This window comes from Eschrichtius robustus, chromosome 10 (genome assembly GCF_028021215.1).
Source record: "Eschrichtius robustus isolate mEscRob2 chromosome 10, mEscRob2.pri, whole genome shotgun sequence".
NCBI lineage: Eukaryota > Metazoa > Chordata > Mammalia > Artiodactyla > Eschrichtiidae > Eschrichtius > Eschrichtius robustus.
The window spans coordinates 88,616,232-88,629,330 of NC_090833.1; the positions used below are offsets into that span (position 1 = coordinate 88,616,232).

Here is a 13,099-nt window from a genome sequence, read left to right on the forward strand (position 1 = left end):
TAGTAGAGAAGTGGAATGGGACACTTACACAGCAGCTATCTGTCAAGGGTCCTGATGGCTACTGTGTTCTTAAACCATCGAGACAGAATAGCAGGATGGGGAGAATGTAGTCACAAACAATCCACCAGATGACAACACTACACAGTGCAGAGGTCAGCACAGCTAGGGAACATCTGGAAAGGGGCGAAGGGGAAAGAACAGATGTTCAAATTGGGAAGCCAAAATAAATAAAATAATAAATAAATAAAGCCACGTGTGAATTTTAGATACCCTGCGATGCAAAGGAGCAGGAAACAGGGATCAAATTTTGCCATTTTATGTTGGAAAGAAATGCTGTCTTCAGTTTTAAACAGATTTGATATTTGGTAAAGAAAGATTAGACCCAATCTCTAGTTGGATAACTACCCCATGTTAATTTAACTGTATGATACTGAAATTAGAGTCGTAGCTATGCGATTGAAATTCTTCAAAAAGCACAATATGCACACAGAAAACCAAATCACAGAGAAAAAGGAAGCAAAAGCAACCAGACAAACAAACAAAAAAAGCCCTGAACTGACAGAGGCTTGTGTCTGCTTTATAGATTTTCATTTGTTCCTCTAGTAAAGCTCACGGCATGAGAATTATTTTTCAATGATGAAACATACCCACCTACACTGTACTGTTTAGGTGGTTTTAAGGGATTTTCAAGGCTAACTATATCTGTATTTTTACCTGTTCCCATAGGATGCACTTCCACTCTTCATGCATCATTTCCTTCGCCCCTAACAAACCTAGCAGAAATCATCAGCACAATGCAGAAAGATAGGCAGCATGGATGAAGTTACAAAATCTACCCAATCTGTTTTAGCACAGACAATAATATACTTGCCATTATCCTGAAGATCACTTCAAGATCATGGTGCTACATAATTTCCTGTCTTCATGGTAGTCAGGCTCAGACAAGCTCTCTGACAAAATTACCAATTTTACAATTTCTAACACTTAATTCTCCCCAAATATTGACTGTAAAACAGAAACCAATGACTGGATTACTTTATGTACTATAACTTTCTTTTAAGAATCACCAGTACTCATATATTTTTAATTAACTTTCCCTCTTACATTTTCATTTGGCTAAGTACCAACAGTGAAGCAAAATAACATGTCCACACTGACAGATGGGTCAAAATCAGGAGGCAGGAATTGAATTTAGATTTTTCAACCCAAGCTGCTGCTGCAAACTCTCTCTCTCAGGGGACTTTTAAATATTTCTAAAATAACAACAAACACTTGGGAAGGAAAGGAAATCTCCAGTTGACCTCCTCTTCTAGGGCCAAAAGAGCTACAAATAGAGCAAAAATGAGATGACTGTAACAGCAAAGAGGGTCTGAAAAAGCAGTAAGGGATAAGGAAGGAGAAGGAAGGAAAATCTGCTGTGACTAATCTTAAATCTCCCAGAGTGTTTACGCATAATTAAGAGCTTAGAATTTTAGCATTTTGCTTTTCCTTTAAAAGTGTGACCTAAAATCTTGTTAATTGTGTGTATGGGAAGAGGGTGGTTTGGGGACTATTCTATTTTTTGGGGGATTACAATTACAATTAAAGGGAATCCTGAGCTAGCTTTTTTTTTTAACTTTTACCAAGTAAAAGGTTGTTTTAGGGAATTCCCTGGCAGTCCCAGTGGTTAGGAATACACTTTCACTGCTGAGGACCCAGGTTCGACCCCAGATAGGGGAACTAAGATCCCACAAGTCGCAAGGCGTGGCCAAAAAAAAAAGATTGTTTTAACACATGCCAAGAATGCCAAGAGTGCTTCAGAGCAAAGGGCCAGTGTTCTTTACTCCTTTTAGGGTAAGGTGGGGTGTAAATAGATAACTAAGCAAATGGATAGCACAGAGGCTGGTCTTTCCTCCACTGGTCTTTGCTAGTTACTATCATTCAGCCATCCATCAACTACCACCCCAGGGAACCTCACATACCAAGATAGATGTCATAGCATCTAGTGTCATCTTTGGTTTCCAACAATATTTCTAATTTTAGTCTACATTTATTGTTTTCTTTTATGTTTCCACAAATCCATGAGCTATGGAAGAGACTTTTATAGTCTCATTTTTCTAGAAAGGAGCATCAAATGATTTGAACTCTTATAAAACATATTCACAAGATAGCAGACTCAGAGTAACTACAGAAAATTTCCTATAAGCCCTATCGAACTCAAGAACCTTTGACTAAGCAGAATTCCCATCCCTGACTCCCAACTTGACTTTTGAACAGAAGGCAACAAGCTATTGAGAAATAAACTGATGCTGCAGATTCTTAAAAACAGAAGGAAAAATCTGGACATGACTAAAAGCAACCCACAAAATCATCCATTTTCTAGGGCTTGTGATTCCAAGTGTGGTCCCTGGACCAGCAGCATCTTTAACACCTGGAAGCTTGCCAGAAATGCAGAATCAGATGGCACCCCAGACCCACTGATCATTATCTGCATTTTAACAAGCTTCCCAGGAGACTCAAATGCACACTGAAGTTTGAGAAGCACTGCTCTAGGGCACCAGCTATTTCCTCCTGTCTAAAATTGGCTTCAGAATGATTATTTGGAGGGACTATACTATTTCTAAATAAAAAGAACCATTAAGGGCTTCCCTGGTGGCGCAGTGGTTAAGAACCCACTTGCCAATGCAGGGGACACGGGTTTGAGCCCTGGTCCAGGAAGATCCCACATGCCGTGGAGCTACTGAGCCCGTGTGCCACAACTACTGAAGCCCGTGCACCGCAATGAAGAGTAGCCCCCGCTTGCCGCAACTAGAGAAAGCCCGCGTGCAGCAATGAAGACCTAACATGGCCAAAGATAAAATAAATTAAAAATAAACTAATTTAAAAAATAGTAACTAAAAAAAAAAAAAAAAAGAACCATTAAGACCTTAAATGAAGACTTATAATGAAATTAAAAACAAAATGGCATTTGGAATTAAATAAATTATTTAAAGCATTCTAGTTGATTGAATGCACAACTAAACAGCAAAGAGAATGCTTAATTAATGCCTATAATCAATACTGATGCCTTTCATTCACATGGCACTTTATTTTGGAAAACTCGTTCCTTTTCTTTGGGTCTTTTAAGAATCTCCCAAGGCAGTGGCCCATGATGACACATCCCTTAAGTGTAATTCTACTTTGGATTTTAAGATTATGAGAAGATACCAGTGAAGAACTACTTTTAATTAAAAAGGCCTGTTCTTCTCTGCCATAACCATTTACTATGTCATAGTTCCTTGCCATATTACAGGATGCTTACTGAATACTAAGATGACCTATCTCCATCACCAAAAAAGGGGGGCGGTGTGAAATTTGGCACCCACCCCACAATGAAAGGTACTAGAAGGAAGGAATCCATTGGTATAGGTGGGAGCATCTACTAAAGAATACCCTAGAAAAAAAGTACAATGGTCAAGTTCTTGATTCTACATATCTTTCTAACAATCCTGGACGTTCCATGAGATTGAATCCCGACTAACACTTACAGAAGCAAGTATAAGTGGACACACACACAACCCAATAACTATAAAACTTCCTATCTCCATACTAAACCTTCTTCTGTAACTTGAAAAATTCCTCCAACAAAAAATTAATACAAAAATATAGTTTAATCAATTCACTGTTGACTTAAAATAATATAATGACATTAAGCCACCATGTCACCACTAATTAAAGTTTACCATATCAAAACAGATTATGTGTAATACGGTAGTAAATTTAAAGAAATTCACAATTTTAATAACTCTGGACAAACCTACAGTTATTCTACAGTTTATATCTGCTGTCGCTCTCTTGAGGATGTAACATGTTTATGAGAAATGGAATACTGTGTGTCATATCAGTAAACAAAGGATGTCACAGTCATCAGTGATTACAGCCACAAGCCAACAATGAGCTGGTGAGCCCTAAGGGAACTCAGGAAGGAAAGAATACCTGCCATCTAGCAGCCATCAGACTGCAGCCACTCCTCCTCCCCATGGTGAGCCCTGAGGAAACTCAGCATAGATACTGGCCCCAGATAGCTGAGGAGCATATCAAAGGAATTATTTCAGTGAGCCCAGACTCTTGCATCTTCCCATACATAGAAAAGCGCTAAATTCCTTAACTTGAGATACCTATTTTCTCTTATTAACAGTAATCTTTTGACATTCAGACTACCTTTGCTGCAAAACTCCTATATATCCTGGCTCCCTCCTCACCTCCTTGGAGCAGTTCTCTCAGGGTTACTTGAGATGCTGCCTCCCGGGCTTCTTCAAGTCCTAAAAATTTCCGCCAAATGAAACATAACTCTCAACTTTTAGGCTGTGAATATTTTTTTAGTCGACAGTTATTATCCATGGAGAAAAATCACTCCGAATAGTGCTTTCCTGTCTATATGAGCTAGCGAGGTTGCAACAGAAGACAGAGATAATCAAAGGATAGCTAAGAGCTTCTTAGGCAACACCCTTAGATTTTAAATAAAGCAGATATTCATTTCAAAGTGGCATAATGGGCATGCAACCATGGAGAAAATGTACAGGAAAAAATGCTCATGAAGGACCTTATACACAAATTAAATAACTACAACCACACGAAGGAAATCAGACTCACGTGAGGGGAATAGCGTTTGTTTTTGATTGTCTTCTGCTTTTCAGGGCTCGAAGTCTATCACCTTGTGTCACCACATTGATTTCGTCGTCATCACTGTACTGTGTAAGTAGAAAAACACTGAGCTAATGATTTAAGCTGACTTATTAATGCAGCGAAGCATAGCAGCTACATTTACCCATATAGATCATACATAGACACATATAAATATACTTCAACATTCTGATGAACTCTAAAATATTTTGCTGCTTTCAAAATAAAGGTACCGGACACATTTCGAGACAACCAAAAGTTGACTTTCATAGACAAAGAACCCAATAGCACTCTTGTTATAAAACATTTTGACAGTGAAGAGGCATAATGGGTTTTCAGTATTGAAAACACTCTCTTTTAAATTTCACAATCTACTTACCACCACTTAATATAGTACTGCTACCCCCTAAACTCTTGGTTCTTTAAAGTTCCCCATCTGAGAACAATTGGTTCCCTAAATCAGCTACCATGAAATAGGAAAAAAATGGGGGAAAGGGGTGTCACGAGGTCCATCTAAAGAGTGTACTTCACATACCTCTTTTTATCACCAGTGCCTTGTGAGTAAACAAAAAGTAAACTTTAGTTTTATGGACACATAACCTCGTTTTAACTACTTTGACTAAAAAGTTCCTAGAGAGGGCTATAAGTATAAAAAATGTGTGACGATAATCCCTCAAAATGTGCTTTATTATTTTTATCTACAATTTTCTCCATGCCCTAAAAAGTTCTCAACAGCACTTAAAGCAATGACAACAGTGTGATGGGGGTGGTTCGATTACCAGTTCATGTTCTTGCTTGTCTTGATTCTCGACCCCATTGATTGAAATGTCATCAACAGCCAAGAGGAGTTTTGAGACAGCTGCTCTGTGTTTTCCGTTCTCCTGACCCTTTAACTTTTGACGAAAATAGTCACCTTCCATCCAGAGGCTTGCCTGTTTCCTACAGTATTTAAGTAACAATATCAAAATACAGCCTTCCAGAAAGATACATACAAACAACTTTCTCCTACTAGACTATCTGCTGTTACTGGAGCCTAAGGAAAATTCTACTTCCCACCACTTTCCAGACCCATGCATTCCCGAGGAATTACAAAAGCTCTCCATCCACTTACATCATCAAAAATTGTTGCTGAGGTCCAATCACTGAGCCAGGTCTGCAGATTCTGACCCAAGCAATGGCCTCGGTTGCTGTCATCCTGTAATGCTTCATGATGTAGCAGGCTATCAAAGTGCCTGTTCGTCCAAGGCCAGCTAGGAAAATAAACAAACCAATGAGACCTGGTGTCATGTGCTCCAGAATTTCGTTGGGCAGGTAGAATTTTTTAAAAAAGCTTCCCATGATTCTGCTCCCCTCAACAGTGGTTCACATGTTTTGATGCACAGTACAATCAACTGGAGAGTTTTTTTGTTTGTTTGTTTTTATTATTCTTTCTTTATTTTAGGCTACATTGGGTCTTTGTTGCTGTGTGCGGTCTTTCTCTAGTTGTGGTGAGCGGGGGCTACTCTTCGTTGCAGTGCACGGGCTTCTCACTGCAGTGGCTTCTCTTGTTGCAGAGCACGGGCTCTAGGCGCCAGGGCTTCAGGAGTTGTGGCTCGCAGGCTCTGGAGCGCAGGCTCAGTAATTGTGGCACACGGGCTTAGTTGCTCCACAGCATGTGGGATCTTCCCGGATGAGGGCTTGAACCCGTGTCCCCTGCATTGGCAGGCGGATTCTTAACCACTGTGCCACCAGGGAAGCCCAACCGGAGAGTTTTAATTGGTATGTGATGCAGCCTGGACACAGAGATTCCTAAAATCCCTCACTTGATTCTATGTTTAGCCAAGATTGAAAATCACTTTCTAAGCAATGATTCTCAGTAAGTGCAGTGTTTTATACTCTGGCTTTTCAGTTAATGGAACCACCATCTTTCCAAAAATACAGGCTTAAAATCTTGTACTTTCTCCCTCATCCAACTGTTTTTTCTACTCTACTTTTATACCTATTTGCACGTGGACTTTTTTTTCCACTCTATTCCTGCTGTCCTCCTTTACTCTCGTCTAGACTAGTATCATTACCTCCTGTGATGGTTAATTTTATGTGTCAACCTGGCAGGTGTATTTGGATGAAATTGGTAGACTTTGAGTAAGCCAACTGTCCTCCGTAATGTGTGTGGGCCTCATCCAATCAGCTGAAAGTCTGAACAGAACAAAAATACTTGCCTCCCAAAGTTAGAGGGAATTCTCTACCAGACAGCCTTTGGACTTGAACTGCACCATTCGCTCTCCTGGGTCTCCAGCCTGCCAGTTCACACTGCAGGTTTTATGCTCACCAGCCTATATAGTCACATAAGCCAATTCCTTGTAATCAATCTCCTTCTCTCTATATATACATCCTACTAGTTCTGTTTCTCTGGAAAACTCCCACTAATACAGATTTTGTGAAGTGGCATGCTACTGAAACATTATGTAAAAATGTGGAAGTGACTTTGGCATTGGAATTCTAAAGGCTGGGAGAGTTTTAAGGCACATGTTAGAAAACACCTAGATAAACACACCATTGTAAAGCAATTATACTCCAATGAAGATGTTAAATTAAAAAAAAAAAGAAAAGAAAAAACCTAGATTGCCTTGAAGGGGCTGTTAGTAGCAGGAATACAGACATTAATGGTGATTCCAACGGACTCACATGGAAACTGGAAGAAAGGCAATCCTCGTTAAGAAGTGGCAAAAAAACCTGGCTGGATTGTGTTCTAGTGCTTTGTGGAAGGTAAAACTTATGAGTGACAACCTTGGATAATTAGCAAAGGAGATTTAAATTCATAAGTGAAGTGTTAAAGGTGCAGCTTGGTTTCTCCTGACTGATGTGAGAGGAGAGAGAGGAATTGAAGAAGTAATTGTTAAGCAAAAAGGAACGAGAAACTAAACATTTAGAAAATTCTAGGCCTATTCATTGTGAAAAAAGTGAGAAAGTGTGTTCTGGATACCAAGGGTATGATTGAAAAATCAGTTCCATAAAGATATTACCCATGGATTTAATCAGCCATCTCATCAGAAGCTAAAAATACTGATGGGATTACACTGGAAGACTGCCAGTTTGGACTAAAGGGGACAGAAACAGGATGAAATAAAGGAAGGCTTTTACGTTTCAGGGATCCTATAGGACTGGACAACAGAGGTAACAGGTTGCAAACATGGCTTATCCTTCAAAAGAAGGTTAGTATGACCCTGAGGGTGATGCAGAGATCAGCTTCCACTGCAGGGGGCACAGGTTCAATCCCTGATCAGGGATCCTTGCATGCCATGTGGTGAACAACAACAACAAAAGACAGTTTTTTTGTTTTTTTGTTTTTTTCCCAAAGATAGTAGTCATCTTTTCTTTTTAAAATTTATTTATTTATTTTTGGCTGTGTTGGGTCTTCGTTTCTGTGCGAGGGCTTTCTCTAGTTGCGGCAAGCGGGGGCCACTCTTCATCGCGGTGCGCGGGCCTCTCACTGTCGCGGCCTCTCTTGTTGCGGAGCACAGGCTCCAGACGTGCAGGCGCAGTAGTTGTGGCTCACGGGCCCAGTTGCTCCGCGGCATGTGGGATCTTCCCAGACCAGGGCTAGAACCCGTGTCCCCTGCATTGGCAGGCGGATTCTCAACCACTGTACCACCAGGGAAGCCCGACAGTTGTTTTAATGTCTTTGTCTAGTAAGTCCACCATCTGGTCTTTCTTTGGGACAGTTTCTGTTGATTCATTTTATTCCTTTGAATGAGCTATCCTTTCCTGTTTCTTTGTATATCTTGAGATTTTTTGGTGAAAACTGGACATTTGAATCTTATAATGTGTGAACTCTCGAGATTAGATTTCTGATATTCCCCAGGTTTGCTGTTTAGTTTTTCTTTTCCCCAGTGTTGGATTTTTCTTAACAAAAATGTATCCCTTGCCTTCTTAGTTAACTAACAAAAGGAGAAAAGTTAAATAAATCCTAGTATATTCATACAATGTGTTATTACACATTCATTCAATAAATATTTATTAAGTGCCAAGCACTGTTCTAGCTGCTGAAAGCCTAGCAACTTGTCAGAATATAAAGTCCAAAAGATAAGCTCTTGGAGTCTGCTCTGCTTACTGACATATGCCAGAACCTACCAAAGTAGGCACTGAATAGATATTTGATGAATAAATGAATGTGATAAGCCTTTGTAGTATTACCCATGAATACAACTTAATTTACTATACTTCCCATATGAAATTAGGGTTGTAAAAGCATTCTTTATATGTACAGCCTTTTTATGACAATCATACCTCAATAAAGTGGTTTTAAGAAAAAAAAGTAAATCACAAAAGGAAAAAAAAGCACTCTATAAAAAACAAAGGCATCTTCATGTGTCCTTGCATATAATCTAAACGAGTACGGTGTGTTTCTACACATACATACATTCATGCCCCCCATTTTTTAACCAACACTAGAAACATACCTTTACAGTGTACTGCAATGGCACCCTCTGCATTTTCACAAATATCCAGAAATTCTTTAACAATGGCATCAGTAGGGGTGCTGCCATCCGCAAAGAAAAGATCATAGTGATCGAAACCAGCGTTCGTAAAGCGTTTGGCATCATACATCCTTTTATTCAGACGAATAATGGTAGTAACGTTGTGATTCTTAAAATACGGAATATAAGCCTCAGGAGAATGTTGGTGGTAACCTACATAAAGAAATTCACCAGATGCTGTAAAATGCAGAAAGAAAACAATGGATAACAATTTCACTTGTAACTGGGTGGAAACAGTATCTGGACTGGGGATTGAATACCAGTTTGATTATAACTGTGAAAAAAATAAATTTAAAAAGTTAAAATTCAGGCAGAATGATGTGCTAAAATGTCCACGTACACTTAATTAAGACAGTCGAGCTTTGGCCTCTTTTAAAAGAAAATACTGGATAGATACTTTTAATAACAAAACTATACTGGTCCCATGTATTTGCATACCACTTTCAAGTCTGGTTCTTGAATGAGGTCCACAGAAGGCAAGAAATCGGTCTGGTATTATCCAATTTAAATCTCCATTTTCTGCTTTCTGCAAAGGGAAGACCAAAACAAGATCAATGTATGTGTATGTATACGTGTACCTAAGAACAGGTAAGAAATAAATCAAGAGTTGCCTTAAGATCTATAGGCCAGGCAAGTAACCCAAAACTGATTTATTTGACTTAATTATCAGCCAAGGGAATTGATGAGTTCATTCCAAGCTAAAAGATGTAAGCAGGAATGAGGACAAGCATTGCCACATGTTCTGATTTTGAAGTAAAACCAGAAGTCTGGAGTTTTTAATGAGAAATGTGTGGTAGATTTCATTGAATCACAGGCATCACAGTTTGTAAGATATATCCTGAATTCAGAGAATTCCTGTTCAAAACAGGATAAAATGGGCATCGTGGACTCAATGAAAAACACTAATCCAAAATTTCTAAATATACTTATAGAGACTAAACAAAGCTACCATGGTGGTCTGTAGCTACCCTGTGTCTCAATGCAGTTTCACTGAAAGTAAACGACATTTGTGGGTGACCCTGCTACTCTCCCGCAATGCTGCAATTTCCGCATTAGCGAGAGGGAAGCTAATTAGCACCTATATTACTCCTTAGTAAAAAACACATAAAGGCATCACTGTGCTACACTGAGGGAATACCAACTGGTGTTTTTATTAGTTTTGCTTATCTAAAAAGAGAAAGTATATTTTATTTTAAATGTTTAATTTTATAAGGAGAAGCACAAAAAATGGTGTTAATAATTCAATTATATTCAGTAGTTAAGATGGTAAATAAATATTGATGTATATTGTACTTTATAAATGTACTGCTCTTACACAGAAGTAAAGGCAGAGTTGGCCTAATGAATCACACAATATGCTTTCAAGTGTTTGGTACATCACAGTAGTGACTAGTAGTAACTATTAACCCAATTTATCAATAAAATAGTTCAGTTATACTTAGGAGTTTAAAATAATAGTTACTTTAAAAATTGATTGTGAAAGAACAGTTATCTGAGGATTCAAGATACTGCTGAATAAAGTACTGTCTATGGAATCACTCCATTATTAGTGAGACTGCTCAAGATAACTATAGCAGGATAAAAAAAAAAACAAGATTCCACAAGTATTCTTGGCTGGAAAAGACCTTTAGCATAACATCTTACTCATTATCTACTTGGAAGGTAGAATGGTAGAATCAAACTACTCATTAAAAAAAAAAAAATACACTACATTAAAAAACATAGAGGACATCTGTGGTTTTGCCTGCCTGGACTCTCTCCTCTCTGTGCCCCCCCCCCCCACCTTTCTTGGTCTGTATGATTTGATAGGGCTGACCCGATTCCACTCCTGTGATGGCCAAAGTATTCTACACCTACTCATCCCCCACCCTCACCAAAAACACAACCTAGGTCAGGCCTAGAGACATGATCTAAGCCAGGTCAATGAGAGGAATTCGAGAGTCTTCTGCTGGAGCTATGAATTTTCTTTTCCAATGAGTTGGGTAAATCAAACGGGTAAGTCAAAGCTGTTGGTAGCCATCTTTATTCCAACTGGGGAGAACTGACCTTGGAACAAAACTAGCTTCAGCCCAATTTCTGGTAAGTGCTTGAGTACCTGAATCTGGTCATGAGTGAAGTTACACTAGCTCCTGGACTTTTTATTTACGTAAATCAATAAATTTTCCCCATTTTATTTAAGCCATTTGTGTTTACTTTTTGTAATTTGCATCCAAAAGTGTCTTGACTTCTCAGAAACAATAGGTTCTGACAAAAACAGATATTTTCCAGAGTTAATTAGATGTATAATGGCTATTCATTTCATCAGATCCTATGCTAAGGGTTTAACAAACATTATCTCATTTAATCACTGTATGAAAGTCATCAATAATAAAAAAATTTAAACTAAAAATTAAAGAAAAATGCCAGAGCACACTCATTCACTCTGGAAAGATGTATCAAATGCAAAAATCAATATGAACTAGGACTACAGAAATAGGAATAAGAGAAAAAAAGACTTGACTTTTTTTTCACTCTACACACATCTAAATTGTTTGATTTTTCAAAAAATAAGAATATTACTTCTGGAAGTAAAACATGCATAAAAGAGTTAAAAACAATATCCTTGAAAACTTACTTCATAGTATTCATACTCATCAAGGTTAAATGAATTGAAATTAAGGAAGCCATACTGCATTGCCTAAAATACAAAGGAAAGCTTTTAATAACAAAGATGCAAATAAGGAAACAGTTTCCAATCCAATTTCTTAATAATAAGTATCAGGAGGCACCCCAGAAAAACATTATTATATTTAGATTATGTTCCATTGAGTAGCTTTCAAAGGAGGTGGGCTATGTCTTTTAAATGCTTCCATTATCAGGAAAATTAGTTATAACAATATTTATTTTTTTAACAATATTTATTTTAATGAAATTTTATTTTTTATTTTCCTTCATCAGTCATCCTATCCATGCAAGATCTAAATAATCAAGCCTTCAAAGTAATCCTACTAGTTTATTAGATCAACATCATTCAGGCTTCAAATATAATGCATAACCCAACGGTTGCTAAATAAATAATATAAAGGAAAGAAACCATGGGTTAGTTTATATCAATCAAATCCCACACATTTCATAAACATCTTCACTTTCAAATTCTGAACAGTCTTGAATTAAAAGATGAATGTTCCCTATACTAAAGACAGCCCAGAGATCAACACTAACATGCAAAATTTTGAGGGAAAAAACCCTTCTTTCAATTAAGGAAAAATACATGAATTTTCTCTTCTACTCTGTAGCCTCACTCTGAGTTGCAATGGGCAGAGCATGCTAAGCAAAATAAGCACAGTATCTATTTTCTGAGACAAGGACGAGCTGGCGGCCTCTGACAACCGTTCTCCCAGCTGACTGAGCCAGACAGTATGTAAGCAACAATTCTTGATCAAGAAGGTATTCTTGGTTCAGAAGGGGTGATTCTGCAAACCCAGTGTGCAAAATGTAAACTACTGGAATATGAATGAGAAATAAGAAGGCTATAATACCAAACAAAAAAAAACTCATTTTATAAAATATAGTTGCTTAAGTCCTAATTCCAAGACCAAATCCACGATGAATTTTATTTCTTTGAATTCAGAGTACCCAATATATATCATATTTGGACTAGAATGATACAATAACATAATAATACAACAACAGAGTGATACAGTAAAATAACAGAATGATACCATAAAATGTATCAGTTTGCAGGGAATTTCTATTATTTGAATTTCATAAGGAGATCCTATTAGAAGTAGCACTTAAAAAAAAGTACTACTAAAATCAAGACATAATTATTGATACATTTATAAAAATTTCAAATACACAATAATATTCAAAATCAGTCACAAATAGAAAATGTTTAAATGGAAAATCAGAAGCTGTTGTCTCTTGAATAAAATTAAATGTAGCATGAAAAAAGCAATCTT

General features: G+C 37.7%; 1 protein-coding gene across 6 annotated transcripts in view; it reads right to left on the minus strand.

The window, feature by feature from the left end:
- CDC14B (cell division cycle 14B) overlaps positions 1–13,099 on the minus strand; it is a 99,509-nt gene that overhangs the window by 14,714 nt on the left and 71,696 nt on the right. For 4 of the 6 annotated variants that reach the window (XM_068552534.1, XM_068552531.1, XM_068552528.1 and 1 more), the window contains 6 exons: positions 11,773–11,835; positions 9,597–9,684; positions 9,081–9,311; positions 5,753–5,891; positions 5,421–5,580; positions 4,612–4,709 (listed from right to left, as the gene is read on the minus strand). In XM_068552534.1, coding sequence (XP_068408635.1) covers positions 4,612–4,709; positions 5,421–5,580; positions 5,753–5,891; positions 9,081–9,311; positions 9,597–9,684; positions 11,773–11,835 — 779 coding nt within the window. Of the gene's footprint in view, positions 1–28; positions 174–4,611; positions 4,710–5,420; positions 5,581–5,752; positions 5,892–9,080; positions 9,312–9,596; positions 9,685–11,772; positions 11,836–13,099 lie in introns of all 6 variants that reach the window. The other 2 variants (XM_068552530.1, XM_068552529.1) reach the window with 1 other exon arrangement.